The following is a 25,922-nucleotide window of genomic DNA, read 5'->3' on the forward strand; positions in this document are numbered from 1 at the left end:
ATAAACCTGTTGTAGTCACAATAAGTAACTGATCGCCCGTCAAATATCATCACCGGCTTCTAGAGCGTTCTTTACGCACCTCTCAGCCAGAACTTCCTCATAGACTTGCACTCGCAGTAAGGGCCCCCATGACGTAGACAACTAGCGTCAGCTCTGTGTCCATCGAGTCCATCACGGCTGAGTTCGATGGAAAGTTCGTATGGAAGAGCAGCACGAACTTTGAATGCATTTGGGGGAGACTTCTGATTTCCATGAGTTTACCTGGAAGGAGAGCATAGAATGGGACGCTGGAAAATGGACCTATGTTTAGGTAGATATCACGTACTTTCTCGTGTCACGAGCACATCTGATCAGGTACCAAACACAAGCCACCTGTAATTCTAGCTTGCAGAGGAAGGGGAGTACATACCACGCGCTTTTCTTATCCTAACCTCACTTCCCCACCATCTTGCATCGCCATCACCGCCCTGCCGGCCCTTCACCAGCAAACAAACTCGCCCGTTGGCTGCCTGCGCTTTCAACTATTTCTTTCACACATCAAACCCGCTGAGCGGCTTTTGTCAGGATCACTCTAACCTTTTTTCCCTCTCGTTCTTAATTCAAAGCCCCTTGGCTGCACCGCCGCAACGTCAACTCGCCGCGCGTGCTGAGCCCCATCACAAACCCGCTACCGCATCCAGGCACTCTCACATCCCTGCTCAACTTGTTGGACGGACATCATCCACAGAAACGTAATCCAACGATCGAGCAACATCTACATGCCCCTGGACTTTTGCTTGTACCGTTCTTCATGCAAACATGGCCGACGAAGAAGAACTCCCTCCGGTATGCAAGCTCAACCTTTAAGATCTGAAAGTTTAGGTGGACTTCCTTTCTAAATTCTAGGGTTTACAGGCGTCCGTGTCGACCCTTCGCTCGCGATTCGAACAACTAGCTACCAGCAAACATCCGGTCACCCCTCCGACGGTACCGGAGCAATCCGCACCCTTTCTGAGGCCCTCTCGTACCGGCGCGGACCCCTTTACGCCCGACTGCCCCGGTGGATTTACTGCACGGACGTCGTCGTACGCTTCGGATGATGGATCTTCATCTTCGTACGGGGGTGCTACCTCCAAGCAGGACGACCAGTATCGAAGCAACACCCTTCCTCGCGGTCACCACTCGTCCCGTCAGCGCCCGGTTTCCGTATACAGCACCTTTGCTCCTCCGCGTTCGCCGCCGTCGTTTCGCGTCGACTCACCGCGCTCACCAAAACCTCTGAACCTCGACGTCCCCGGGGGAGCGCCGGACAATATTTTAGGGACGTTGGCGTCCAGTGGACCACTGCAACATGGACCACCTATACAACCACCGAGTCGGCCTACCTCTCCGGCACCAAAATTCCGTACTGGTAGGACCCCGCCGCCGCCGCCACCTCCACCGCCGCTGCCGCCACCAGTCTCCCCAAGGCTTCGACCGAAATCTACCAGCTACATGTTGGATCAGGCTAGCGGGACAATAAGGAATATGGGGGGAGAAGTACATCGGAGGCAGCTCAGTCCTGCAGCCCAAATGTTCCCAGATCGCGGCGGACCAAGCACGGATAGTGACCGGTCCCTGCCAGTACCGCACTCCGAGCGGCCACGAGAACCACCCCCGGTACCACAACGGACGACCAAACCCAAGATTCCAAGTAGACCTAGCAACACACAGCGTCCGGAAACTCCTTTTACAAATGCGTTGGCACCAGCAGTAACTGGGGGTGACCGTGCATCACCATTCAGCACCCCGCCATCGAGCGCTAATAATTCTCCGAATCGGTCGGACACCGAGTCAGCACCCAGAGTTCAGCCGCTGCCGCGAAAACTAAACGTGCAGGCTCATAACCTTCCGCCGCCGCCTCCTCCACCCATACCTCCTCTGCCTACTTCATTCGCTGGAGCGGGAGGTCCGTCGAAAGCTCGGAATGCCGTCGCACCGCCACCGCCTAGGATGTCGATCGAGATGGTTCGGCCCAGGATGAGAGTGGAGGACTCTGTCAAGGGCCAGCGGATGTCTCTCGACGATGCAGGATCCAGGCCGCAACTACCACCCAGGCCAATGGGATTGATCGGAGGCGTTAGAGCTCGAGTTTCGCGCGGTCGCAGCCATTCGCCCCCGCGGCCTCCCACGATTGATCCTGCGAGCGCCTCAAGCTACTTGCCTCCACCAAAGCGTGGCTTGGGAAGCATGAAAGCTAAATCGCCAATCCGGGATGTTTCCGGATCATTCGCGCAAGGCGAGGACAGCTATCCAGCATCCGGATATGGCGATGACTCGGACGACGGTGGTGCTGACGATTCCTCTAAACTGAGTGATTATCCGGATTCCTCTCAAGCAAATCGCCGGAGACCTTACTTCAAGAGAGGGCCCTCCGAGATACCGAGCAAGAGCGACGTCAAAATGTTTGCTGTCTGCGGTCAATATGTATGCACAATCAGCCACTCGACGAAAGTTTGGGACGTTGACACTGGGCGTTGCATCATGGCTCTACAGCACGGCGAAGGCGTCAGGGTAACAGCGCTGGCCTTTAAGCCGTCCGCGGACGTGGAAAGTGAAGGGGCCGCGCTCTGGCTTGGTACTTCCCACGGCGAACTGATGGAGGTGGATATTGCGTCACACCGGGTAGTGGAATCACGGACCAGTGCCCACACCAAGAAGGAGATTGTCAAGATACACCGCTCCGGATTCCAACTGTGGTCTCTCGACGATGGTGGGAAGCTCCAAGTTTGGGGACCGGATGTGAACGGCGCGCCGAACCTGAGGAACTCGCCTATCACTTTCAGAATAAATCCCCGCCATTCGTGCTCGATTGTTGTCGACGGGTATCTGTGGGTAGGCTCGGGAAAGAATGTCGATGTCTATCAGCCCAGCACGGACTCCTCGACTATTTTCAATGTGTCTTCACGGCAGCTTACGGCGACAAAACCCGCCGGCGATATCACCTGCGGAGCCATCGTCAACAGCCAGCCAGACCATGTGTATTTTGGCCACTCGGACGGCAAGGTGTCCATCTATTCAAAGAACCCCCTCACGTGTGTTGACGTTGTGAGTGTATCGCTATACAAAATCAACTCGATGACCGGTGTGGGAGATTTCCTCTGGGCTGGCTTCAAGACGGGGATGGTGTACATATACGATGTCCGAACAAAGCCATGGCTGGCTAAAAAGGACTGGCAATGTTCGGTTGGACCGATCATGGAGGTGGTAGCGGATTGGACCAGTGTTTGGAAGAATGGCAGATTACAAGTCGTAAGCCTAGGAGCCGACAACGTCATACGGATCTGGGATGGTATGCTGGAAGACGACCACCTCGAGACCGAGATGCAACGAAGAGATGTCGAGTTCTGCAGCTTCCGCGAGATCAAGACGCTTGTCTGCACCTGGAATGCTGGCGCCTCGAAGCCCCAGGATTTGTTGTCCAGAGAAACCGACAAGGTGTTCCTGCAGAATGTGTTGCATAGTGTTGACTCTCCGGATATCATAGTATTTGGTTTCCAAGAGCTGGTGGATCTGGAAGATAAGAAGATTACGGCCAGTGCGTTTCCCCTTCTTTTCACGTGTGGCATGCGGTGGTCTGATTGTGACGTGCAGAGACCTTCCTAAAGAAGAGCAAGAAGAAGAAACAAGCCGACCATCAGGAACGAATGTCACACCAGTACAGGCTGTGGCAGCAGCAACTGACGAAATCCCTTGAAACCCATATGCCGCGGGATCAGCCATACATCCTCCTGCATGCGGCGAATCTGGTCGGTCTCTTCACTTGTATTTTTATCAAAGCGTCGGAAAAGAACAACATCACAAATATCGCGGCTTCCACTGTGAAACGAGGGTTGGGTGGTCTTCACGGCAACAAGGTAAGACGCGAAGGGCTTGTGTTTCACTGGGGGGATCGGTTGTACTGACATTCTGATCATAGGGTGCACTCATTGTGCGGTTCTTCCTCGACGATAGCTCGCTATGTTTCATCAATTGCCATCTCGCTGCTGGACAGTCCCATACCATATCCCGTAATAACGACATAGCAGCAATCCTAGAGTCAAACTCCCTGCCTCTCGAGATCTCAGGGAGCGCACGATCAGACATGTTTGTCGGCGGTGGTGACGGCTCCATGATTCTCGATCACGAAATCTGCATCCTCAATGGTGATCTCAATTACCGTATCGACCACGGCCGGGATTCTATCATCAACAGAGTCAAAAACAATGACCTGGGCCCACTCTTGGAACGCGATCAACTTCTTGTGGAGAGGAAGAAGAACCCTGGATTCAGACTGCGCGTGTTCCAAGAGGGAATGATTACATTCCAGCCAACCTACAAGTACGACGTGGGATCGGATACCTATGACTCCTCGGAGAAGAAGCGCAGTCCGGCATGGTGTGATCGACTCCTCTATCGTGGTCTGGCGAACATCAAGCAGGTTCAATACCGCCGCTGGGAGGTCAAGGCGAGTGATCACAGACCTGTCAGCGGCGTGTTCCATATCCGAGTCAAAACCATCGATGCTGCGAGAAGAGAATGGGTTTGGAGCAAATGTGTCGAGGACTATGAACAAGTTAGAGCTAAACACATCATGGATGCCAAGTGAGTTCCTCCCCTCCCGGTCCCCACTCTCTGGTTTCCGGGAACAGATAGGACTAACGTGTCATTCAACCAGGTTGGAATACTTGGTTCGTGTTTATGGCTATGGAGTGGATGAAGCTCAGAGGACCTTGCGCAGCAAGGGAGAGATCATCGACGCAGTTCGAACTCTGGGAGAGAGTTACCAGCAACGCTGAGTTGAGTTGAGTTGGGATGTTTGGTTGCTTCATTCTGTTTCATTCTGTCTTCTGTCTTCTGGTCCTGTTTATCTTACCGGTACGGAGTAATCAGCGGGGTTTCTTGTTTTTGAGAATTCTTTTCATCATATAGCTTTGGCGGATTATTTCTTCGTCGTTGCTGGTTTCTTTCTTCCACCTTTCCGTCCTACACGCACACACTCATACGCACACTACCTACATACACATAGATGATCACGACGATGATTGATGATATACCCTAGCCCTTAATGTTTTTTTACTTGTACTTACCGCTTCGTTTGTTGAGCTTTCCTGAGGAGGAGAATATTGGATTAATTGGATGTTTCTGAGGAGGGGCGTGAATTAGTGGTATAGACGTGGCGGATATCTAGACGAATCGAGAGGTTTTGGACTCGGGTGCTGTACTTTAGGTGATATCTTGTGATGCTGAAGATCATTGAAGAGACGTTTTCCCATTTTGTAAGATGTTCGAGTACCAGTGCCAGAAGTCCCTTCCAATCGAATCTCTTCTCGCTATATAGAGTAAATTGGGTGTAGAAAACAAATAACGCCCCCAAAACCCAGCCCAGCCAACCCAAACTTTTAATTCTCGCCCATCTCCATCTCCACATCTACAACCTCGACCTCCTTCCCCTTCCCCTCCTCGAGCTTTTCGCCAGCAGCGACTCTAAACTCCTCCTCGCCGTCAACACTGCCCTTGATCACCTCCTCGAGCCCCTCGCAGTGTCCCAGCAACCAGTCCACAACCTCGCCCTTCTCGTTCGCCTCCGCCTCGAACACCGCATCGTGCCCGGCCGCATTCGTAATAGTCGGGTCGGCGTTCGCGGCCATCACCAGCGTCTGCACAACCGGCAGGTGCCCATTGAGCGCCGCCCAGTGCAGCGGCGTGTTTCCGGCCGAGTTCTTCTGCGACAGCAGCTCGTGCGGCGGCGCATCGGGCGCAACCGGCGCCAGCAGCAGTGAGAGGATTTTCTTGGTCAGTTCTGTTCGTTCCCCACCACACCCCAAAGATTAGCGTTCCTTCCTTTCCCCCACTATGTAACATGTACGAAACGGATAAGAGGGCGCGAACCGAGGTGTCCGTTCCCGCACGTCATGTGCAGGACATTGTTCTGCGAGTGCTCGTCCCTTGCGGCGAGCAGGATCTCGGCGTCCGTGAGTCCCGGGAGGGCCGCTTTGGTTTCCGAGAGCGCCTGCACGAAGTCGGCGGTCTCGCCGGCTCGCGCGAAGTACAGGAGGTCTTCGGTTTGGTCTTCGGTGGGCTGGGGCGGTTGCGGAGTCATGGCTGCGAGTATGTAGTGGTGGGCGGTGGAAATTTGGTGAGATGCGGCGGTGAGGTGGAAAACTATGAGTGTCGAACTTTGAACTTTGAACTTTGGTGGGGGGGGCGCTGCGCGCTAGGATTAGAGTATTTGATGAGAGCTTGTTTATGCTGGTGCTGTGGATATCGCCGTCTCACTCGCTCCTGCGACTCGACCACTCGGAACACGGAGGGCGGAAATCATCTATTTGCATAGGGCTGCGAGTCTTCAAATGTAGAGTGGATTGTAGTAGACTGTTTCGAAAAGCAAACAACGCCGAAACTGTGTGCCAGAGGCAAGCAAGTAGAGAGAGATACATAGAGATGATGAGAAAGGGAATGAAGGAATAAAGTAGCAAAAAAAAATGAATTAGACCCTGTAAACCCAACACCGGACGACGAGCAAGCACCCATGCAAAGACAGAGCCGGACTGTCATCAAAGAAAGAAGAAGCACATCTAACGCCCATTCGCAGACTCACGCCCATGCTCCACATGTCCCCGTGTTATACAGAACCACAAACCCCTCTTGCAAACAAACAGGTGCAGGGCCATATACTCAGTCCTTCAACCAGGCCTTCCGTTTCTCTTCCTTACGTAACTTCCGCTTCTCCTTGAACTCCTTCAGTTCCCTCTTGCTGAGCTTCCTCGTCTGGCGTTCAGCCTTGAGACTCTTTCCGTCGTGACTATTGGCCGCCGCGTCGACGTCAAAATAGAACTCCATCTGCCTCTTCGACTTGTGCTCATCATTGAAATTCTCCGGCACAAGCTTGGAAGCCGATGGCGTGAACTTTCCCGTGAAGCGGTTGAACGCCGCAGTCACGGTGTAGTCACCGGCCTGCGCGTTGGGGTTCTCGCGGGGCTGCGCATACGGTGCTGTCGGGTCGTAGTCTCCGTGTATTGCGGGGTTGTACTGCAGTGGATCAAGGTATGCCGCCGCAGAAGCGGGATCGTCGGGGTCGTCGGGAATTGCTGCGCTGCTGCTGTCGGCGACTGCAGCTAGAATAGCTGGTGTTGCGTCTGGCACCCGCGGGTTTGTCCACGTTGTCTCCTCTGTGATCGAATTGTAGAAGTAATAGGAGCCGTAGGTGGCATCCCACACCGGTTGCCATCCGTCATCGCCTTCTTCCAGTGAGTCTCCTGGGGGTGGGCCGGGTGGCAGTGGCGGAGTCTCTTCTTCCCCTTCCTCCTTCTCGTCGTCGGTGGCCGCAGCCTCATCTGCCGCTAAGTCGGGGACCGCCTCGGCATTGTTGTCTTCAGAAACGGTCTCTACCACCGTCGTCGCAGATGTCTCCTTGGAGGGAAGTGGTGGGTCCTCCAGTGCCTCTTTCGGTTCGTCCGGAAGCTGTGGTACGGAGGCGACTGGCGAGGACATTGCTATTCCGGACTCTGATTTTCGATGTGTAGGGTGGGACTATGCGTAGTTGGTTGGTCGGTCGTATGTTTCGTTGAATGCAAAGAGTTCGGCGTGTGCGGAAGATAGATCTGGGTAGTAGAGGATGCTTGGTTCCGTTTATGCATCTGCTACAAATACCGAACGAGCAAGCAACTCGAAACCAGCAATGCTCGGCTTAAATTGGCTTGGCTCACGTGCGTGGAATGCGGCTCTGTCGCTCACTTGTCTTTTTGTGCCTTTTTTTTTCTTCGCGTCCGACAATCCTCTATAAAACCTCACCCACCAGACGATCCACCACATCTTCCATCTCCCCCACAACCGCCATCATGCATTTGATGTACACTCTCGACCCGAATGGCAAGCGCATCTACACGCTGAAGAAGTTGACGACTGTCGGTGCCATCACCAAGTCTGCTCATCCCGCCAGATTCTCCCCCGATGACAAGTACTCCAGGTCCGTACCCTCCATTGCGCTTCACGTTTCCACGTTTTCACTCTTCATCCCCTTCCCATTGATATAATGATGAGTATTTGGCTTCCTAATACGCAAAAAAAACCCCATGAGGATTAACTCCAAATTATAAATTTATCCAATTGTTCCTTCTGATACTATATCAATCTTTCCACATTTACCTTTTCTTCGCGCTGGCTCAATGGAGAGAATCGCTTTTGCTGACATGCACTCGACGATACAGGCATCGTGTGACCCTCAAGAAGAGATATGGACTCCTTCTCAGCCAACAAGGTATTTTCCGATGCCCCTCATCTCGCCGTTTCCCGACTCGCGCTTACACAGGTTACAGAGGAGAGGAAATACTAGACGGGATACTTCATAATGTGCCGGAGCACGCTGGGACCGACGGGCTTGCTTTGCTCTCTGCCGGACTACTGCGATGGTGCCGTACTGAGCTGCGTCGTTGATTAATTTTTGGCGTTTTACTCGGGGTTATGCTATGCTGCGTTCGGATTGCGAATTTTTTTCTTCTCTGCGTGACATGACATGGATTTACTTCTTTTTTCTTCTTCACGACGCCTGTGCCATGCTTGCGTTTGTATTATAACAAAAACTGAGCGCAGCCGGTTGGTCAGAGTTTTGCTGCTTCATTTGATGGCCGGGCTGAATAGATTCTCGAGGTGATTACTCGTGCCCGTGCTCGTGCTCGATGCTGCCAAACTTCGTGTTGTTTTTGCTCAGCATACAACTCGTTCACAGGCCGTCCTCCGCCATGCTCGGATGGCTGCCAAAATTCGTGATGATTGTTTCTGCTCAGGATCAAACTCGTTCACAGGCGGTTCTTCGTTGAAGTCGAGTGACTAGCTGAGCCGTAAAATATCCATGCTTCAGTTGGTCCGATATCCCGCAGAGACTGCTGAACACAGTTCTGGTTCATCGAACTGGATCACAGAATAAAACTCGAAAATCATTTTCATGACGATATGTCGAGGACCTCTGACACCGGCTAGGTAACAGAAAGCACCCAGACAGTTCTTATGGTCCCCGTCCCGTAAAGGATCTCCTCTTTGCGTCGCGAAATCGCTGAATCGACAACTACAACCAAGACTGGGAAGAATTCCCGTTGTCGAGGGGTGACATGTCGGTCGGCACTGTCTAAAAGGACGCATGAGGAGAAAGGGAAAAGAAGAAACAGAAGGGAAAAAAGTGAGTGCCCTTTTGTAGTCGTTTCGTTGGCGCTAGCTGCAGTATTTTACCCGACGCCCCAAAAGGTGGCGTGACTAAGCTGAGGCTGGAAGAGCGTTAGTGGGGATACGTGTGGTGTGTGGAGCTCCTGCCGTGGTGGTTGAAAGTTACGGCGTATGATAGTCAGGGAGGGCGGCGTCACCCAACGGTCAACATCAACATCACCATCTACTCTACTCGACGATATAGTACACTCCAGTCCCTCCACAGCAAGCAAGCAGCTTCGATCGACTACGCAGAGTAACTCGACATGGCTTCTGCAATCTTCTTCCTGGACCTCAAGGGCAAGGTAAAGCAGTGACCTAGTTACAGCCGGCGATGGGACAGCTCGAGAGAGGCTGACCTCAACCTCAATATAGACCCTCCTGGCGCGGAATTACAGGGGAGACATTCCCATGTCCGCGGTTGAAAAGTTTCCGATTCTCCTTCTCGAGGCGGAGGAGGAGAGCTCTGCTGTGCCACCGTGTTTCTCGCACGAGGGCATCAACGTGCGTACTTGTCCTCCTTCACACGTTCCCCCGTCCGTCCCCCGTCCGTCTACCCCGCGCTCACACGACAAGTGCAGTACCTCTACATCAAGCACAACAATCTCTACGTCCTCGCGATCACGAAGCGCAACTCCAATGCCGCGGAGATACTGCTGTTCCTGCACAAGATCGTCGAGGTCTTTACCGAGTACTTCAAGGAACTGGAGGAGGAGAGTATTAGGGACAACTTTGTCATCATCTATGAGTTGCTGGACGAGATGATGGATTTCGGATACCCACAGACCACCGAGACGAAGATCCTACAGGAGTAAGTAGTGGTGGTGGTGGTGGTGGTGACTCGCGGGATTGGGGAGTGTGGGGCTGATATTTCCGGTACTTGAAGGTACATCACGCAGGAATCCCACAAGCTAGAGATCCAAGCGCGGCCACCAATAGCTGTTACCAATGCCGTCAGCTGGCGGTCCGAGGGAATCCGCTACCGCAAGAACGAAGTCTTCTTGGACGTGATCGAATCCCTGAACCTTCTCGTCAACAGCAACGGCAACGTGCTGCGCTCCGAGATTCTCGGCGCGGTCAAGATGAAGTGCTACCTTTCGGGCATGCCGGAGCTGCGGCTCGGACTCAACGACAAAGTCATGTTTGAGAATACCGGACGGACAAGCAGAGGAAAGGCTATCGAGATGGAGGATGTCAAGTTCCATCAGTGCGTGCGGCTGTCGAGGTTCGAAAATGATCGCACCATAAGCTTCATCCCGCCGGATGGAGAGTTTGAGCTCATGAGCTACCGCTTGAATACCCAGGTCAAGCCGCTGATCTGGGTCGAGTGCATGATCGAGAGCCACTCTGGTTCCAGGATCGAGTACATGCTTAAAGTCGGTGGTTCCCGGATCAGCGCTGATATTCTCCGTCGCTAATATACGTGGACAGGCCAAAGCACAGTTCAAGCGACGGTCGACCGCGAATAACGTTGAGATCATCGTGCCCGTCCCCGAGGACGCAGACACCCCCCGGTTTAGGACTAATATCGGCTCAGTCGCGTACCACCCGGAGCAGGCGGCCATCATCTGGAAGATCAAGCAGTTTGGAGGTGGTAAGGAGTTCTTGATGCGCGCCGAGCTGGGACTACCAAGTGTCAAGGAGGCCGAGCCGGAGCGGAAAAAGCGACCAATAAGTGTAAAGTTTGAGATTCCGTACTTCACAACATCGGGAATTCAAGTCAGATATCTCAAGATTATCGAGCCCAAGCTGCAGTACCCCAGTTTGCCCTGGGTCAGATACATCTCTTGCGCTGCTGGTAAGCTTACTTCCTGTTTGCTTCCTGCTTGCTTGTTCGTGATAGAACTGACCACTGGCCCCCCCCAGACTACCACGTTCGATTGCCGGAACCCACACAGACATGATTTTAAGAGCTCGCGGCGTGATGTAATCTTCGTATAATGATATTTTTTTTTCTGGTGTGTTGTGTATTGTACATAGAACGTGCGAGGGCCGGGTCAGGATCATGACCCTGGGCAAGTTCAGTTCAGTTCGTTTGCCTCGTCGTCATGCCTTCATCAGCATCACGAACAATACGCCTCGGATCTGTAGGCCATCTAGGTAGGCCATCTACACGCCCATCTTCCCAAAAACGCGATCCAACTCCTCCCCCACCTCTGCGTCCTTCGCCTTATCCTCGCCACTCACTTGATCCATCAGACTCTCCTGGTTCTTCCGCGTAGGCTCTAGTATCTGAATGCCCGTATCCAAGTATCCCGGGGCGACCCGGCGCTTCTCCATCAGCTCCCGCTCCGCAATCCCGCCCTCCCAGTCTGCCACCGCCGACTCCGCCGCCGCCCGCTGCGCCTGCAGGTGCGACAGCAGCACGTGGCAGCTGTGGACCACCTCCGCCGGCGTTTGGCTTACGTTCCCCGACGGCGACGTGATGGAAACGCTCGACGATGGCGGCAGGCGCAGCGGAAGTGGGCTCTGGTAGCTGTATGGTAACGTCACCGCCACGGGCAGCTGCAGCGCCGGAGAGACAGTGAGCGGGATTTGTTGTAGGTGGTGGTTTGCTAGATTCGGTGTTAGATGAGTGATGGAGGGTGGGAGGAGGGGAGGAGGGGAGGCTCACCGCCGCGGTCGTGCATGTTGTGAGCTTTGTTGGTGGTGAGTGGGGGGCGTGATTCGTGATGGGGAGGTAGGGATCAGGATAAGCTTCTTTGTGGCCGGCCGGCGGGGGGAGCAAGGCAGCTCGAGTGTCGACACGAGTTCTGCCGCGACGACGAAGGTGAATGGGTACAGACAGCCCTATGTGGGAGTATAAATGAGTACAGGTAGAGTACATAGTCCCATGTCGTGTGAATGAAGTTTGCGTTCACAAAGCCTTGCATGAGCTTGCAGCGCAAATCGTGAACTCTTTGATCGAACCTGAGAGCACAATCCAGAGATAGGTACCTAGAACATTGTCGAGTTTCGGCTTTTCATCTTACCTCACAGCATCTTCAGCTGCAGTCACTTCACCCTCCAACGTAAGATTCCCTTCATGATTTACGGTGTGAGAGGGGACTGATTGCTTCGCAGCTACTTTCTTCCTTTGTTCGAAGGCTCCATTCTGGCTCGTGAAGGGGAACTTGGAAGGGCACACTTTCTGCGACGAAGGGCTAGGTCTTGAGCCGGTGAAGAGGATCGCTGGATGGATACGGAAGGGCGGACAAAGGGCCCAAGAACCTCTGAACCTTGCGGATTGAGAACTGGAGATCACAGTCGGCAGAGGAAGGAGATCGCAGTCGACATAGGAAGGAGCTCAGGCCGACAAATCGCCACATCCTGTTTGCCTACGGTACTGCAACGCGGCGAACAGTCTGGCCGGATGGCGGATCTCCCTCCGTCCATCGACAGGTTTCCCCTTCGCATTGAGTTCCCATTTCCTGTCGTCTCGATTCGTGTGTACTCTCCATGGAAATCGTCAGGGCCTGCTCCCACCAGCCACCGCCGTATCTTTAGCGAACAATGCGAACAATGCGAACATGTGGCTGTCATGATTGCATCTGCCTAGCGAGCAAGGGTGGGGCGGGGCATGCTCTGTCCCTCTCTCTGTCCCTCTGCAGACTGCCAGCGCCCACTCAGCAACTGCTGAACATCTTTCTCTAGAGTGCTTTCAGCATCGTCCGCCGCCATACAGAGCTGCTAAAAGACAATAGTCTGCTCCCAGTCCGATAGCTTCCCTTCAAACCCACCCCCCGTTCCCAAAGAACTGTCGTCCGTATTCTTCTCCTTCGCCGACCGCCGTGAAAGTGCGAGAAGAAAGAAAGAAGAAAGAAAGAAAGCTGTCGTTCGTCGTCTGAGATTTCTGCTTCTTCACACTCCAACGGGACTCTCGGCTTCCCCGCGTCCAGCAGCTTCACCTCAATCATCACAAGGCAGTCGGCGTCGTCGTCCTCGCATATCTCCCCTATCGCATAGGTACTTAGGAGGTATCCAACCATCCACCCAGCCAACCATCCAACCATCCATCCAACCATCCATCCAACCCAGCTCCAAGCGGGAAAGCCCTCCCGCTATCCTGCCTCGCTCCCTCTCCTACGAATCCCGTGAAGTCGAGCGCCCCTGAAAAATAATCCAAACCAGACCCAAGGACATCAACTACCCACTTGATTCCTTCTTCACTTCAACTCTTCTGCGTTGATCCTCCTGCCCCACATCCCCGGTTCTCGTCGTCGATACAACACCAAAACCCCACACTTCTCACCCCTCGTCGTCTCGTCTCCCCACACCCCCCTCCCCCCCACACCCCCCAGCCGTCCGTGTTTTCCAGCGCGGACAAAGAAACACCTCGGAATCCACGAATCCCATCTATCTACCACCACCCAACCAAAGCACACCAACTACCATCATCATACCATGGCCGACGCACCGCCCTCATCGACAGCTGCGCTGGAGAACACCCAGAAGCTCGAAAATGCGATACGTGCCGTGAATGAGAAGCGACCTCCGCCGGAGATTGACTTCACACTCCACACAATGGAGGACGGGACCCAGGTTTCTACTCTGGAGAGAGTCTGCAAAGGTCAGTCAGATTCAGTTCTATCCGTGTCGGCATCCAAGGCGGGGTCTGCTTGCTTATAGAGCTCGTCCCGATGCTTGTCTTGCCCATCGCCGTCGCCGAGGGATAGCTGGATGAATTTGAGTGCTGTTCGTGTTGCCCTCGTCGCATCGCAGCATCGCAACATCGCATTTGCCACCTGCCCATGGTCGCTACATAGATGTTTCCGAGTGCGTGTTTGCTGATAGAGATACCGATCGACTGTAGATGTTCAAGCTCCTGCTTTCCACAAGCCGACCGACGAACAATTCTATGACCCCAATGACCGCACGAAGCCCAACCTAGCTTTCCTGAAGCAGCACTTCTACCGCGAAGGCCGCCTCACCGAGGAGCAGGCACTCTTCATTCTCTCGCGCGCCTCCGAGATTCTCAAAGCGGAGCCTAACCTGCTGGAGATGGATGCTCCCATCACCGTGTGCGGTGATGTTCACGGGCAGTACTACGATTTGATGAAGCTCTTTGAGGTCGGAGGAAACCCGGAAGAAACGAGATATCTCTTCTTGGGTGACTACGTGGACAGAGGATACTTCAGCATCGAGGTATTGACAATCAACCCTCCCCCAAAGCTTGGGTGTGGGCACTAACTACACTCTGTGCGATCGCAGTGTGTCTTGTATCTTTGGTCCCTCAAGATCTGGTACCCGAATACTCTCTGGTTACTGAGAGGTAACCACGAGTGCCGCCATTTGACCGACTACTTCACTTTCAAGCTCGAGTGTACGCTGAGATCCGACCCCACACTGCCGATTGCTTGCTAACTTTGAGTCGAAAAGGCAAACACAAGTATTCCGAACGCGTCTATGAAGCCTGTATGGACAGTTTCTGTTCGTTGCCATTAGCTGCTGTTATGAACAAGCAGTTCTTGTGCATACACGGAGGTCTTAGTCCAGAGCTCCACACGCTGGATGACCTGCGGAGCGTGCGTTATCTCTGTATTACCATTGGATCGCGGCCAAGCTGACATACAGTAGATCGACCGGTTCCGTGAGCCACCTACTCACGGCTTGATGTGCGATATCCTGTGGGCAGATCCGCTGGAGGAGTTTGGCCAGGAGAAGACTTCGGACTTCTTCATCCACAACCACGTCCGCGGATGCTCGTACTTCTTCTCGTATCCCGCCGCGTGCTCGTTCCTGGAGAAGAACAACCTCCTCTCGGTCATCCGCGCCCACGAAGCTCAAGATGCTGGATATAGGATGTACAGGAAAACGAAGACCACTGGATTCCCCAGTGTCATGACGATTTTCTCGGCCCCGAATTACTTGGATGTCTACAATAATAAGGCTGCCGTGTTGAAGTACGAGAACAATGTCATGAACATTCGCCAATTCAGTAAGATGCCTTGTCTTGTGTCGCTTTGGGTGACAGCTGACTGACATGTTTCCAGACTGCACTCCTCATCCTTACTGGCTGCCTAACTTCATGGACGTCTTCACCTGGTCGCTTCCCTTCGTAGGAGAGAAGAGTAAGCAATTCGGATATACAGACTCATTTCGATGCTAATATGGCCGGTAGTTACCGATATGCTTATCGCGATCCTCAACACCTGCTCCAAGGAAGAACTCGAGGAGGAGACCCCGCTCTCGGCTACTTCCATGGACCCTCTGCAATCGCCTACTACTACCGAACCCGACGTAAACAGCATCGAGTACAAGAGACGTGCCATCAAGAACAAGATCCTAGCGATAGGACGCCTCTCCCGCGTCTTCCAGGTGCTGCGTGAGGAATCCGAGAGGGTTACGGAGCTCAAGACTGCCACTGGTGGCCGGCTCCCCGCCGGTACGCTCATGCTGGGTGCTGAGGGAATCAAGGAGGCGATCACCTCGTTCGAAGATGCCCGGAAGGTTGACCTCCAGAACGAGAGGTTGCCGCCGACGCACGAGGAGGTCGAGAAGAAGGAGAAGGACGCCAAGGCGGAGGCCATGAGCCGCGCGGTCAGGGAAGCTGACAATGACAAAGAGCTGAACAGAGTAGCCAGGAGAATCAGCATGTCAGTTTCATCTACCACTGCGCGAAACGATTAAATCTCTGATACTGATCTAGGGGCCGCTAGCAGAGGAGGTTAAGTCCTCTGGAACTACTACACGACATTTAGAAGGCTTACCATCTGGAGGAATGTTATCGTATCGGCGTGTACTGCTGTTTGCCATAGTTTCCGAAAGTTTAGGGCAGGTGGGGGGCTGGCTTACTTTGGTTGTTTTTGTCTGTGTTGTGTTTCTCTCTTGTCTGTCAGGTTTTTCCATTCACAAACGGGTGTCTCCTTCTTCTTTTTATTCTTCTTCTTTCTCTTCTTCGTTGTTGGTAAATTGGGCGAGCTATTGGGTGGGTATATCCGCAGATGTTTTGACTACCCGTCTGCAAATTCAAATACTCTGAGATACTGTGAACAAGGTTATGTAATCTCGATATTCTGTATTTTGTGTTACCATTGCAGCTTGTGTGTGGACGAGTGAGGACTGGTGTAATCATTCATTGTTCGGCACTCGCATTCACTCTCCCACTACACTCGACATCACTCGTCTAACCATTTCCACTGCACATCACCATGTCGACCACTCCACCAGCGTCCCCTTCAGCGCTCGCACCCGCGACCACAGCCCGCGCCGCGCTCATTTCTCGCATCCACGCGCTCCTCACCTCGATGCACACTGACCTATCACTCAACCGTCCCCTCACCCTAACAATCCTATCCCGCACGACCACCCCGCCCACCCCCACAACCCTGACCTTCCCAGGCCGCACGCCCACGCACTCGCACAGGTTCACGGTATACGCCCTCCTCTTACGCACACTGCACACGCACCTCACCTCCACCCCCTCCACCTCGCCCCCCACCACAACCACAAAACGCGACATCTTCTACCGCCACCCCGCCGTCTTCCGCAGTCAAGCGGTGGTCGACAGGGCACTCGACGATCTTGCCGCTACCTTGGGCGTGCGGCGGCAGGAGCTCGGCGTCGTTGCCGGTGCTAAAGGGCTGGTCTGCGGCGGCGGCCTGGTCCTGCATACCGCTGGTGGTGGCGGACACAGCGTGCTGTGCGAGGCGCCGACACTGATCCCCTCTGCCGCCGCTGTGGCCCCGCCACAGCAGAAGGGCGGAAGAGGGGGTGGGTGGGTTCTCTACATAGAGAAAGAATCAATCTTCCACCGGCTCTCCTTCACGCCTTTGCGCACGGCAGGCGTACTAGTAACGGGCAAAGGGTACGCCGACATCGCGACGCGCGAGCTGCTGTCGCTGCTGGCCACGCAGGGGCGCAGGGTCTACGCGCTTGTAGATCTCGATCCCTACGGGATCGAAATTATGCTGACTGTTGCGGAGGGCAGTAGGGCGCTTGCGCATGAGGGGCCTGCGCTGACGGTGGGGGTGGGGGTGGGGGGAGGGGGGTGGGGGTGGTTGGGCGTGAGGTGGGGGGATGTGAAAGGCGAGGAGGGCTGGGTGAGCATGGGACTGAGGGATCGCGGGAAGGCACAGCAGTTGTTGGGCAGGGCGAGGGGGGATGTTAGGACAGCGCTGCAGAGGATGCTGTTCGTTGGGGTGAAGGCGGAGATTGAGATTCTTGGGGAGGGACTGGGGAAGTGGGTGGCGGGGAGGATTGAGGAGGAGGAGGAGGGGAGGGGTGGGGAGGAGACGGCGGAGGAGGGGGAGGTGGTGGTGGAGGAGGGGGTGGTGGATATGCGGAGTGAGTGAGGATGGGTGATTTGACGATCATGGGAAGAGCTACAAGTGTCACAAAGGTTCTGTCTATTTTACAAGCCGCTACAATCCATTTCGTAAATCATGGTCTAACTGAGGATCAAAGAGGAACAGGAGGCAGAGGCGGTGAGAGTCATGGAGGAGGAGACTTCTGAGGAGGGTAATTGTTTTTTGTTTCATCATCGTAGCATTCGACCTTAGTATATACACATCTAGTTCCACCCCACTGTCTCCGACCGCTGGCCAAGAGCTCGATGTGGGTTCCCTATTGCTCTCCGCCCGGCCTATCCGCGCATAAAAAGGGAAAGAAAGAAAGAAAGAAGAACAAATGAGATGACTAAATGGAAAGGAAAAGCGTCAGTCTTTCTCAAAACCCCACATTCAAGCTCCCTTCCCCAATAAATCTAAGGAGGGAGAGACGGTGGAGGAAATGGGAATGGACATGCTGTACTGGGTGAGGAGGTGTGATTTGACGATCACCGGAAAAGCTACAAGTATCACAAAGGTCCTATCTATTTTACAAGCCGCTACAATCCATTTCGCAAATCGTGGTCTAACCATCATACACTCATCTAATTCCAAGGATGAGGGGGGAGGGAAGGGTCATGGAGGAGGAGACTTCCGAGGAGGGAGATATGTTGGAGGAGGAAATGGTGATGGATATGCTGGAGTGAGTGAGGACGTGTGACTTGACGATCACGGGAGCATAGCCACAAGCATCACAAAGGTCCTGTCTATTTTACAAACCGCTGCAATCCATTTCGTAAATCGTGGTCTAACTATCATACACTCATCTAATTCCACGCTGCATTCCTATAAAATAAATCGCAAAGGGTAACAGCAAGACAGCAAAACAGCAAAACAGCAAGCAAAAAAATAATCCCCATATGCGCCTTACTTTTCGGCTTCCACTGGTGTCTCCTTCTCCACCACTGGTTTCTTCTTCTCCACCACTGGTTTCTCCTCCTCCACCTCCTTCTTCACTAGGTCACCGGCCAATACGTTGGCCTTTGGCTCTTCGCCGTTCTCTTGAGGCTTCTCCTTCTTTCTAACCAGTCCGGCAGCGAGTACATTCACCACCGGCGCCGCCTCCTTCTTCCTCGGCACCAGAGTGTTGACCACGGCAGCCTCCTTCTTCCGCGGCTGTAAAGTGTTGACGACGGGAGCAGTTTTATTCTCCCTCTTCCTCGGAAGCAGCGTATTTACGGCCGGCGCCGCGGTCTCCCTCTTCCTAACAGCCAGCACATTGACCCCGGCCCTGACCGACTCCATCGGTCGTTCCCTCTGCACCCTCTGGAGGCTACCCGTGACGACCTCGCCCCAATCCCATCCGTCGCGAATGATGACATTACTACTCTTCACGACGGCATACGAGCTCTGGACCCACTTCCTAGTCCCAGCTTTGGCGTGCTCGAGCGTCTTAAAGTCGGTATGGTTCAGCAGCGCATCGATCGTGCGCTGGTACCGCTTCTCGTCCAGCACCACCGCCGAGCTGACGAGTGGCTGCTTGCGCTGCAAGATCTCCGTATCGAGCGTGCGCAGCTTCTTCTTGCGCGGCGACATAAGGAGCGTGCTGTGGCTGCGCTTCTTGGGCGATTTGGGGGAGGTCGAGGTCGAGGATGAGAGCGGGGGGATTATTAGTGGTGGCGGTGAGAGCGGTCCGGATGGCGGCGGGGATGCGGTGGGCTGTGGTGGGGAGTTCGAACTGTCGGAGTCGATTTGCTGGACAGATGGAGGTGAAGGTGTGACTGGGGATGAACTCGAAACCGGTGATGTCTCTCTCCCCAACTCAAGCGGACTCAGCGGAATCTCTGGCTCCGTCGGTGAACTTGTCTTCCGCACACTCCCATCGCCCTCTATAACAACCCATATAAACCCCACACACCGTCCGCCCGCACACTCTGAGCGCATGCTCATGAGGTCCCAGAAGTGCTCGACCGTCGTGATCCCAGCCCACTGCTTCGGGCGCTGCGTGCACTTGGCATTCTTCTTCCCAGTTCCGTCGCCATTAAGCTCGTCCAGAAACCGAGCCTTGGGATCGTCCGGAAAATGCGGGATGATCTCGCGGACGAGCAGGTCGCGCTCGGGATCGATCTTGAGGGGGTGGCCGACGATCCACTCCGCCGTATCACCGTCGACGTGTGCTGGGAACAGCTTCTTTGTCTGTAGTCGGTCAAAACCCGGGACAAGCAGGTACGCCTTCGCACCACCGGTCATGGCGGCGGCGGCGGCGGCCGAGTGTTGCCGAAACACGGGATCGAGCACACGACACCACCACGCGATCAGCCCCCTATCCTCAAGGACATGTTTATTCTTATTCTCGAACGAGTTTGGGAACAGGTATGCGGACTGGCTTCTAGCGAAGAGAGAAACGGTGATTTTAGCCTCCGGGTTTGCCGCCTTTGCGCCGTCGAGGACGATGCGCACTGCCGTTTCGGCGACGCTGCGGACGAGCGATATGCGCGCTTCGGAGGAGCTGGAGGTGCTGTACGACGCTGCGGACGGCGGGAGGTAGCCACTGCTGTCGGCTTTGGATACGAAGATTATCCGCTCGCCGGTTTGCACGAGGGTGTAGACTAGCAGCTCGATCGCGAAGGCGAGCACGTCGTCGTGCGAGATTGCGATGAAGTGCGATTCGAGCGTTGTGGGCGATGGCTTCTTGTTGGGTGCGGGCGTAAACAGAGGTTTGGTTTTGCAGGGGGAAGTCGCTATGTGGTAGAGTGAGATCGCAAGGTCGGACGGAAGAAGGGCGGTGAGCGTTGTAGCGATCGCGGAACGGGAATGGGTGGGAGGCGCCATTTACGATGGTCTTGAGACGTGGATTTTGTTGCGGAATGGACACTCTATTGTTTGTGTTGTTAGGTATATGGGTTGTGGGTATATTTGTTGTTGTTGGGTGTTTGTGTTGTCAGGTTCTGGTCGATCCAAGTGTAAAACGGGTCGCGATTCGCGAAGGGCAAGATGTGTAAAGTACTTCAGGCACGTGATCAGGCGTCACGCGTCCGCCGTAGCCGCTAGTCTAGCACGTATCGCTACTCGAGTTCCCATTGTGCTAACATGCTACACTATAGTACACAGCTGTCCTAACAAAGCAGAGAGCGCCATGTAAATTGAATTGCATTCGAGTTGCTATTGATGTTGGAACTTGCTTGTATTTTGACATGGACGGCTGGAAGCATGAATTAATCATAAGTTCTCACTCGGCGATATTTGAAGATCGGCTGTTGAAGTTTTGGTGGTGGATATGCGTGATGATATTCGACCGAACAAGATGTCTGAGATGAAGTCTAGCTAGGTGGGCAGTATCAGACCCTTTTATAGGTACCAAGACAGCAGATCCTCAATCGTACAGAAATGAGAGCAAACAGTCGTCAGAACATGAGAGATATGAGCAAGCCACAAGTCGGCAGATGTAGGAGAAACAAACACACGACAAACAGTGAAACAAACGCGTGACAACGATACGAGCAAACGAGTGATATCCGTAAAGGATGAATCAGGCAAACATGTCACAATCAACATCGGCCTATCTTTAATGTGTAATAAGCTCGTGTGCGGAGCTAGCAGGAAAGGTCACCTATGAGGCCGCCATCGTCTATAAAGGCCGTATGCGGCAATAAACTCAATTTATCTCTCTGGTAAGCTCAGCCAGGTCTCCATAGTGTCTATATAAGCCATATGCAACAAATTGATGTTCTCTCTTCAGTAAGCTTAAACCCGCTTCGTACGATTTGTGCTGGTATCAAACGCAATATATATAGTAGATATTGGACCCTCGGCCTCTTGGAGATCTCGCCACAGCCAATTGATCTCCCGGGGCAGCTTAGCTACAACTTCGCCTTCCCCACCACCAGCGTAGCCCCCTCCTCCACATCCATCCAATGCCTCCCCTCCTCGAGCATGAACCACTCTTGGAGCGCCTCCCTCCCACCCTGCCCCGGGGCGAGCGCCGCTCCCGTCCACGCTTCCTCACCCGCCGGCAACGCGGGGCTCTCCTTCAGCGTCACGACAGGCGCATGTTCGAACCCCTCCTCCCGCAGCTCCTGGTAGGTCTTTACGGGGGTGACGCAGGCATCGCTCCCGTCAAAGATCCTCTCCCACTCCGCACGGTCCTTTTGCAGGAATGTCTCCGTGAAGAGCGCCTTGAGCACTGGCCAGTTGGCGCGGTCGTCGCGGTCTGGGATCGACTTGGAGGTGTGCGCGGGTAGGAGCAGTGATAGAAAGGTTGCGTAGAAATGCGGTTCTAGTGGGCCGCTGTTTCCCCCATCTATCAGTCCGGGAAGCCTGCGGCTGGAGGGGGAAAGGGGGGACTCACGCAGCCATAAACCCGCCATCCCTTGTCCTGTAGGTATCATACCACGGCACGCCGCCGTCCAGCAAATTCTCGCCCCTACCCTTCGTCCAGCCACCCCTTCCCGCCGCGGGATTTAACATGGCAAACCTCGGAAAGCTCGCCAGGTACGCACTCCCATCGACCATATTCGCCTCGACGACCTGCCCCATCCCCGTCGCGGCTCTATGCAGCAGCGCCAGCAGCACGCCCACAAAACAGACCATCCCGCCGCCCGCAAAGTCGCCGAGGATGTTGGCGGGCGCATACGGCGTGCCGTCCTTGCGCCCCAGCATCGCTAGCGCCCCCGATACAGCGATGTAGTTGATATCGTGCCCCGCCATGGCCGCGTACCGTCCTGACCGCCGGAACCCGGCCATACGCGCGTAGATCAGCCGCGGATTCGCTGCGAGTAACACGGAGGGACCGAGACCGAGCTTTTCGAGAACTCCCGGCCGGAACGGGTCGATTAGGATGTCGCTGCGCTGCGCGAGTAGGAGGATCAAAGAGATGCCCGGGGCGGACTTGAGGTCCACGCGGAGACTGCGCTTGCGGCTCGCCAGGAGGTCGCTGCTGGCGCTGCTGCTGGGCCGGTCGATTCGTAGGACTGAGGCGCCGTAATCGGCAAGGAGCTTGCCGGCGAAGGGACTGGATATGTATGTAAGCACAGGATTAAATGTAGCAGAATGGGATTTAACTACCCAGGCGCCAACCCGGCGAATTCGAGCACACGGAGGTTGGTGAGGGGTGGAGGAGACGTCATCGTGGTTGTGTGGTTGCGGGCCAACGGGGAGATGGGAAGAAGCAAATGTCTGGGGAAAGCTATGGAATGGGAGCTACATCCACATAACTCAGGCTGGCAGGTGACATGTGGGGAAGATACCTAGTTTACTGGGATCGATCCGAGGTCCCGAGGTTGGGTGAATATGGTGGTGCTATCGCTTAGCAGGCGAGCGTCAATAGGCAATATACCGCCAGCGATCACCGATAATGATTGATACTTGATGGAGGACTTTGATCTATGGGCCTTTGGTTCTACATATGCTCTCACTTTTACATATCTCTAGCCCCTCCTTGATCTCCTCCTCGAGTACCATCCTCCTCCTCCTACTCTCCCTTTCCACCTCATCATCCACCACCTTCACCAATCCCTCCTTCAACCTCCCCCAAGCCCACCGTTCACTCTCCACCACCGCCACCCTCGCCTTCTCCCTAACCGCCTCTTGAAACTTCACTTTCTCGCTCCCCCACCTCTTCTGCAACCACATCGCGCTCCCCACGGTCCCTAGGGCCGCCACACTAAGCGCAGAGTACAAGCTCACATCCTCCGCGACCAGTAGCGCCGAGAGCGCGCCCAACTGCGCCGTCGTACCCAGCGATTTGAACAAAAACCTCTGCCCAGCCGCGTGCAGCACGGGCACCAGCTCATTCACCGCCGCCTCGCGCTGGAGGGGGATATGTGTCGGCGCGATGTTCCCATCTGACTGCACCACGTCGCCGGTGGTGGTCCGAATCTGCGCGCCCTTGTTGTATCCCGCGCCGAGCATCCGTCCGGCAAGGAATGTGGCTGCCCCCTCGGCTTCGGGCAGGAACCCGGTCTTCAGGATGTACCGTGCGATGGTCGGCACGTCGTCGATGCGGTAGGGCAGCTTGTACCAGTGCAGCTTGTTCCACTCCTTGCTCGCGAACGCGGTTTCGATCGAGGACTTAAGCTCGAGGTGCGCGGAGTGGCTCCAGATGCCGATAGCGGCGGCAAGGGTCTCGGCCGTGTCACTCTCCGCGGCGGGTTGTGCCGATGGCGGTGGCTCGACGAGCTCCGAGGCGAGTGAGAGACGGGCATGTGAGAGAATGTCGCGCAGGAGCGCATTGACGACGGGCTTTACCCCGCCATCGGCCGGCGACGCAGTCCCCTCAAGCAGCCACTCCTTCACCCGCTCCACCGCCTGCCCGCTCGTCGGATCCACAACCATCACCTTCCCCTCCTCCACCGCCTTCGCCGCTCCCGGCAGTGCCAACACCCTTAACACACCCTCGCCCTCCCCCCTCTGCACCGGGAACTCCACCAGCCTCCTAACCCCATCCGCCCCCTCACCTGCATACAACACCGCCTTGTGCACGGGGTACTCAAACACCCTTGAGCCGGGAACATCCGCGGCCTGAAACACCGGCACGAGCGGATCGCTGCCGCAGTGCGCGGTCGCCACAAGCTCCACATCCTTCAAGAACGGCACTGGTACCGTCAGGATTGACAGCGGCGAGCCCGTGGGCGTCGTGAGTTTCGGCGCCGCTCCATGCCGGATCAACAAGCCGCGGCCGGGCTTGTCGTGGGCTGCGATCCAGGCGTGTAGATCATCCTCGGCGGCGGAGGAAGCGAGGCTGAGGAGGGAGGGGACGATGGTGGCGATGGCGCCGATCACGGCGATGCGCGTGGGTGCATCGCGCTGCTCGAGGCCGCGGAGCGCGAGCTCGATGCGCGAGGAGGGGCCGTGGCCGGTCGTCTGGAGGGTTTGCAGCGTGCGTTGGAGGCGCGTGGAGGGGTGGGTGGGTGGAAGCTGGGTGGGCGGTGGTGGCGTCTCGATTGAGCTCGTGGATTGCGAGGAGGTGTAGCGTCGTGAAGTGAATGGTCTGAAGAGTCGGTACGGACCAGGCGGTCGGCGCCGCAGGAGAAGGCGCAGTGGCTGTGGCTGCGGCATTGAGGTGGGGGAAATATGGGATGACGGGTTTCGCGCTTAGCGATGCACGCTTCGGGATCATCGGCGAGCACTCGGGTTTAGTAGTATGTAAGCTCGTCTGAGTATGATATCAGGAAGTAATTTCTATCATCACGGCAATTACCGTACGTCTTATCATTATCAGTATGTGTACCCCCATCATTTCATCTATGTGCCCCCCAAATTCCACGCAACAAACTAAAAGTTCCAAAGAAAACTAAATCCAAGCAAATGACTACAAAGTAGAGATCAAAGAAAATACCCCCCCCCCTCCCCCCTCTTTTAGAACAGTAAAGCAACAGACAAAACAACCAATATTCTACATGCGACTTCCCACAGTCCCGGCCCTCCCGCGTCTCGTCGTCCCCTCCGCCTCTCTCGTGCGTTCATAGTAGTCCTCTCCGTCCTCCTCATCGTCACTCTCGCCACTGACCTCGCCCTCCTCATGATCATCCGTGCGTCTCCTCTCGTAATCCTGCAAATGTGCCTGATTGACCGTTCTTCCGACCCGTGTGATAGTGCGGACCATGGGACTGGGCGGCGGCGCGTTGTTGCGCGAGGAGCGGCGGCGGAGGGTATCGGTGCGCTCGAGATCGAGTTCCGAGGGTGCATTGGTGATGTCGATGGGTTCGGTTTCCTCTTCGGTCGTGGATGATGGGGTCTCGCTGGGGAAGCGGTAGGGGAGCGGGAGGGTGCGGTAGGCGCGGTTTGCGCCGACGTTGCCGACATGCTCGTTCTCCATGCGGAAGAAACACCACATGAATCGTCGCAGGACTTCGGCGGCGGCCAGCATGAAGGACATCAGTGCTGAGTGCTGCAGCTGGTGCGCGTACACGATGTAGAAAAACCACGTGCACCGCAGGATCGGATCCACAAACATGGCTAAGTAGTAAGGCCATGCTTTTTTGAATCCGAGGTTCTTGCGGAGGAAGGGCTGCTTCGCATATGGGTCCAGAAGTGACCAATCCATACCGACATCCCATACGGTGGTGTAGATGGAATTCACACTGGCAATCGCAATAAACGCCGCCTTGAAGCTTTGGTTGGATTTATCGATACGCCAGATGCTGAGGGTCATGTAGTAGCAGACGGTGAAGAGGTACTTTCCGCCGTTGACCAGATGCGGGAACCACATCTTCGAGTTCTTGTAACGCCTGACGCACTGGAGGAAACGCCAGATTCCGGGGAGAGCGGTGAAGAATCCCATCAGGCGAGAGTGGTTGGAGTTGCATTGCGCCGGGTTATCCCACCTATTGCTGTAAAGACAGAAGAAGAGTGAGATATTCTACACCGGATAGTTAGTCGTGAATTAGGTGACTGGAAGGTCAAACTAACCCCTAGCGCATAGGTTTGCGAACACAGCATGTCGCCCATCCAGAAATCCTTGAACTCGACCGGGTAGAATCC

The 25,922-nt window shown here is 55.0% G+C and overlaps 13 protein-coding genes across 13 annotated transcripts; 5 read left to right on the forward strand and 8 right to left on the reverse strand.

Moving 5' to 3' along the window:
* The first annotated feature begins 411 nt into the window (after positions 1-411).
* On the forward strand, positions 412-4,962 carry BZA05DRAFT_177579 (Endonuclease/exonuclease/phosphatase). Its single transcript, XM_051479273.1, has 5 exons — positions 412-825; positions 895-3,556; positions 3,613-3,875; positions 3,938-4,602; positions 4,676-4,962. Exons 1-5 carry the CDS (start codon positions 799-801, stop codon positions 4,794-4,796), a joined length of 3,738 nt encoding a protein of 1,245 aa, XP_051335826.1. The 5' UTR covers positions 412-798; the 3' UTR covers positions 4,797-4,962.
* Positions 4,963-5,261: 299 nt separating this feature from the next.
* Positions 5,262-6,202, reverse strand: BZA05DRAFT_410153 (ankyrin repeat-containing protein YAR1). Its single transcript, XM_051484863.1, has 2 exons — positions 5,890-6,202; positions 5,262-5,800 (listed from the first exon to the last, which is right to left on the reverse strand). The coding sequence occupies exons 1-2, from the start codon at positions 6,098-6,100 to the stop codon at positions 5,400-5,402; spliced, it is 612 nt and encodes a 203-aa protein (XP_051335827.1). The 5' UTR covers positions 6,101-6,202; the 3' UTR covers positions 5,262-5,399.
* On the reverse strand, positions 6,202-7,640 carry BZA05DRAFT_410154 (WW domain-containing protein). The gene has a single exon (XM_051484864.1). The coding sequence runs from the start codon at positions 7,489-7,491 to the stop codon at positions 6,676-6,678; it is 816 nt and encodes a 271-aa protein (XP_051335828.1). The 5' UTR covers positions 7,492-7,640; the 3' UTR covers positions 6,202-6,675.
* Positions 7,641-7,775: 135 nt separating this feature from the next.
* On the forward strand, positions 7,776-8,646 carry BZA05DRAFT_410156 (ribosome biogenesis protein Nop10). Its single transcript, XM_051484865.1, has 3 exons — positions 7,776-7,966; positions 8,208-8,257; positions 8,316-8,646. Exons 1-3 carry the CDS (start codon positions 7,839-7,841, stop codon positions 8,330-8,332), a joined length of 195 nt encoding a protein of 64 aa, XP_051335829.1. The 5' UTR covers positions 7,776-7,838; the 3' UTR covers positions 8,333-8,646.
* A 643-nt stretch (positions 8,647-9,289) lies between these two features.
* BZA05DRAFT_410158 (Mu homology domain-containing protein) lies at positions 9,290-11,142 on the forward strand. The gene is made up of 6 exons (XM_051484866.1): positions 9,290-9,500; positions 9,571-9,699; positions 9,777-10,006; positions 10,082-10,571; positions 10,627-10,993; positions 11,062-11,142. Exons 1-6 carry the CDS (start codon positions 9,462-9,464, stop codon positions 11,097-11,099), a joined length of 1,293 nt encoding a protein of 430 aa, XP_051335830.1. The 5' UTR covers positions 9,290-9,461; the 3' UTR covers positions 11,100-11,142.
* Positions 11,143-11,304: 162 nt separating this feature from the next.
* Positions 11,305-11,825, reverse strand: BZA05DRAFT_448538 (uncharacterized protein; the record flags this gene model as incomplete). The annotated part of the gene is made up of 2 exons (XM_051487259.1): positions 11,305-11,750; positions 11,810-11,825. 2 exons carry the CDS (start codon positions 11,823-11,825, stop codon positions 11,305-11,307), a joined length of 462 nt encoding a protein of 153 aa, XP_051335831.1.
* Positions 11,826-12,779: 954 nt separating this feature from the next.
* On the reverse strand, positions 12,780-13,427 carry BZA05DRAFT_177625 (uncharacterized protein). The gene has a single exon (XM_051479274.1). The coding sequence runs from the start codon at positions 13,197-13,199 to the stop codon at positions 12,825-12,827; it is 375 nt and encodes a 124-aa protein (XP_051335832.1). The 5' UTR covers positions 13,200-13,427; the 3' UTR covers positions 12,780-12,824.
* A 151-nt stretch (positions 13,428-13,578) lies between these two features.
* On the forward strand, positions 13,579-15,804 carry BZA05DRAFT_343177 (Metallo-dependent phosphatase-like protein; the record flags this gene model as incomplete). Its single annotated transcript, XM_051481072.1, has 7 exons — positions 13,579-13,744; positions 13,988-14,319; positions 14,386-14,497; positions 14,554-14,699; positions 14,752-15,112; positions 15,168-15,245; positions 15,296-15,804. The coding sequence occupies 7 exons, from the start codon at positions 13,579-13,581 to the stop codon at positions 15,802-15,804; spliced, it is 1,704 nt and encodes a 567-aa protein (XP_051335833.1).
* Positions 15,805-16,236: 432 nt separating this feature from the next.
* Positions 16,237-17,468, forward strand: BZA05DRAFT_378998 (Spo11/DNA topoisomerase VI subunit A; the record flags this gene model as incomplete). The annotated part of the gene is made up of 1 exon (XM_051481876.1): positions 16,237-17,468. The coding sequence occupies exon 1, from the start codon at positions 16,326-16,328 to the stop codon at positions 17,466-17,468; it is 1,143 nt and encodes a 380-aa protein (XP_051335834.1). The 5' UTR covers positions 16,237-16,325.
* A 738-nt stretch (positions 17,469-18,206) lies between these two features.
* BZA05DRAFT_410174 (histone acetylation protein-domain-containing protein) lies at positions 18,207-20,394 on the reverse strand. The gene has a single exon (XM_051484867.1). The coding sequence runs from the start codon at positions 20,271-20,273 to the stop codon at positions 18,369-18,371; it is 1,905 nt and encodes a 634-aa protein (XP_051335835.1). The 5' UTR covers positions 20,274-20,394; the 3' UTR covers positions 18,207-18,368.
* A 681-nt stretch (positions 20,395-21,075) lies between these two features.
* Positions 21,076-22,717, reverse strand: BZA05DRAFT_177786 (CoA-transferase family III domain-containing protein). Its single transcript, XM_051479275.1, has 3 exons — positions 22,506-22,717; positions 21,790-22,452; positions 21,076-21,728 (listed from the first exon to the last, which is right to left on the reverse strand). Exons 1-3 carry the CDS (start codon positions 22,565-22,567, stop codon positions 21,302-21,304), a joined length of 1,152 nt encoding a protein of 383 aa, XP_051335836.1. The 5' UTR covers positions 22,568-22,717; the 3' UTR covers positions 21,076-21,301.
* A 39-nt stretch (positions 22,718-22,756) lies between these two features.
* Positions 22,757-24,566, reverse strand: BZA05DRAFT_410176 (uncharacterized protein). Its single transcript, XM_051484868.1, has one exon. The coding sequence runs from the start codon at positions 24,495-24,497 to the stop codon at positions 22,824-22,826; it is 1,674 nt and encodes a 557-aa protein (XP_051335837.1). The 5' UTR covers positions 24,498-24,566; the 3' UTR covers positions 22,757-22,823.
* Positions 24,567-24,617: 51 nt separating this feature from the next.
* BZA05DRAFT_410178 (EXS family-domain-containing protein) lies at positions 24,618-25,873 on the reverse strand. The gene has a single exon (XM_051484869.1). The coding sequence runs from the start codon at positions 25,720-25,722 to the stop codon at positions 24,835-24,837; it is 888 nt and encodes a 295-aa protein (XP_051335838.1). The 5' UTR covers positions 25,723-25,873; the 3' UTR covers positions 24,618-24,834.
* Positions 25,874-25,922: the final 49 nt, after the last annotated feature.

Source organism: Tricharina praecox (genome assembly GCF_024521635.1).
Source record: "Tricharina praecox strain CBS 144465 chromosome Unknown BZA05scaffold_31, whole genome shotgun sequence".
Classification (NCBI taxonomy): domain Eukaryota; kingdom Fungi; phylum Ascomycota; class Pezizomycetes; order Pezizales; family Pyronemataceae; genus Tricharina; species Tricharina praecox.

What these genes read in the sequence shown, in the direction of transcription:
- BZA05DRAFT_177579 (XM_051479273.1), top strand. Translation starts at nt 799, where the DNA reads ATGGCCGACGAAGAAGAACTCCCTCCG. An exon ending in ACGAAGAAGAACTCCCTCCG is followed by an intron (nt 826 to 894) that starts GTATGCAAGCTC and finishes TAGGGTTTACAG; the next exon opens with GCGTCCGTGTCGACCCTTCG. An exon ending in AGATAAGAAGATTACGGCCA is followed by an intron (nt 3,557 to 3,612) that starts GTGCGTTTCCCC and finishes TGTGACGTGCAG; the next exon opens with AGACCTTCCTAAAGAAGAGC.
- BZA05DRAFT_410158 (XM_051484866.1), top strand. Translation starts at nt 9,462, where the DNA reads ATGGCTTCTGCAATCTTCTTCCTGGACCTCAAGGGCAAG. An exon ending in GGATCGAGTACATGCTTAAA is followed by an intron (nt 10,572 to 10,626) that starts GTCGGTGGTTCC and finishes ATACGTGGACAG; the next exon opens with GCCAAAGCACAGTTCAAGCG. An exon ending in ATACATCTCTTGCGCTGCTG is followed by an intron (nt 10,994 to 11,061) that starts GTAAGCTTACTT and finishes GGCCCCCCCCAG; the next exon opens with ACTACCACGTTCGATTGCCG.
- BZA05DRAFT_410174 (XM_051484867.1), bottom strand. Translation starts at nt 20,273, where the DNA reads ATGGCGCCTCCCACCCATTCCCGTTCCGCGATCGCTACAACGCTCACC.
- BZA05DRAFT_177625 (XM_051479274.1), bottom strand. Translation starts at nt 13,199, where the DNA reads ATGGTTGGATGGATGGTTGGATGGTTGGCTGGGTGGATGGTTGGATAC.
- BZA05DRAFT_410156 (XM_051484865.1), top strand. Translation starts at nt 7,839, where the DNA reads ATGCATTTGATGTACACTCTCGACCCGAATGGCAAGCGCATCTACACG. An exon ending in CCCGATGACAAGTACTCCAG is followed by an intron (nt 7,967 to 8,207) that starts GTCCGTACCCTC and finishes TCGACGATACAG; the next exon opens with GCATCGTGTGACCCTCAAGA.
- BZA05DRAFT_410153 (XM_051484863.1), bottom strand. Translation starts at nt 6,100, where the DNA reads ATGACTCCGCAACCGCCCCAGCCCACCGAAGACCAAACCGAAGACCTC. An exon ending in GTGCGGGAACGGACACCTCG is followed by an intron (nt 5,801 to 5,889) that starts GTTCGCGCCCTC and finishes GGGAACGAACAG; the next exon opens with AACTGACCAAGAAAATCCTC.
- BZA05DRAFT_177786 (XM_051479275.1), bottom strand. Translation starts at nt 22,567, where the DNA reads ATGACGTCTCCTCCACCCCTCACCAACCTCCGTGTGCTCGAATTCGCC. An exon ending in TTCGCCGGGTTGGCGCCTGG is followed by an intron (nt 22,453 to 22,505) that starts GTAGTTAAATCC and finishes ATACATATCCAG; the next exon opens with TCCCTTCGCCGGCAAGCTCC. An exon ending in GATGGCGGGTTTATGGCTGC is followed by an intron (nt 21,729 to 21,789) that starts GTGAGTCCCCCC and finishes TGGGGGAAACAG; the next exon opens with CGGCCCACTAGAACCGCATT.
- BZA05DRAFT_410178 (XM_051484869.1), bottom strand. Translation starts at nt 25,722, where the DNA reads ATGGGATTCTTCACCGCTCTCCCCGGAATCTGGCGTTTCCTCCAGTGC.
- BZA05DRAFT_410176 (XM_051484868.1), bottom strand. Translation starts at nt 24,497, where the DNA reads ATGCCGCAGCCACAGCCACTGCGCCTTCTCCTGCGGCGCCGACCGCCT.
- BZA05DRAFT_410154 (XM_051484864.1), bottom strand. Translation starts at nt 7,491, where the DNA reads ATGTCCTCGCCAGTCGCCTCCGTACCACAGCTTCCGGACGAACCGAAA.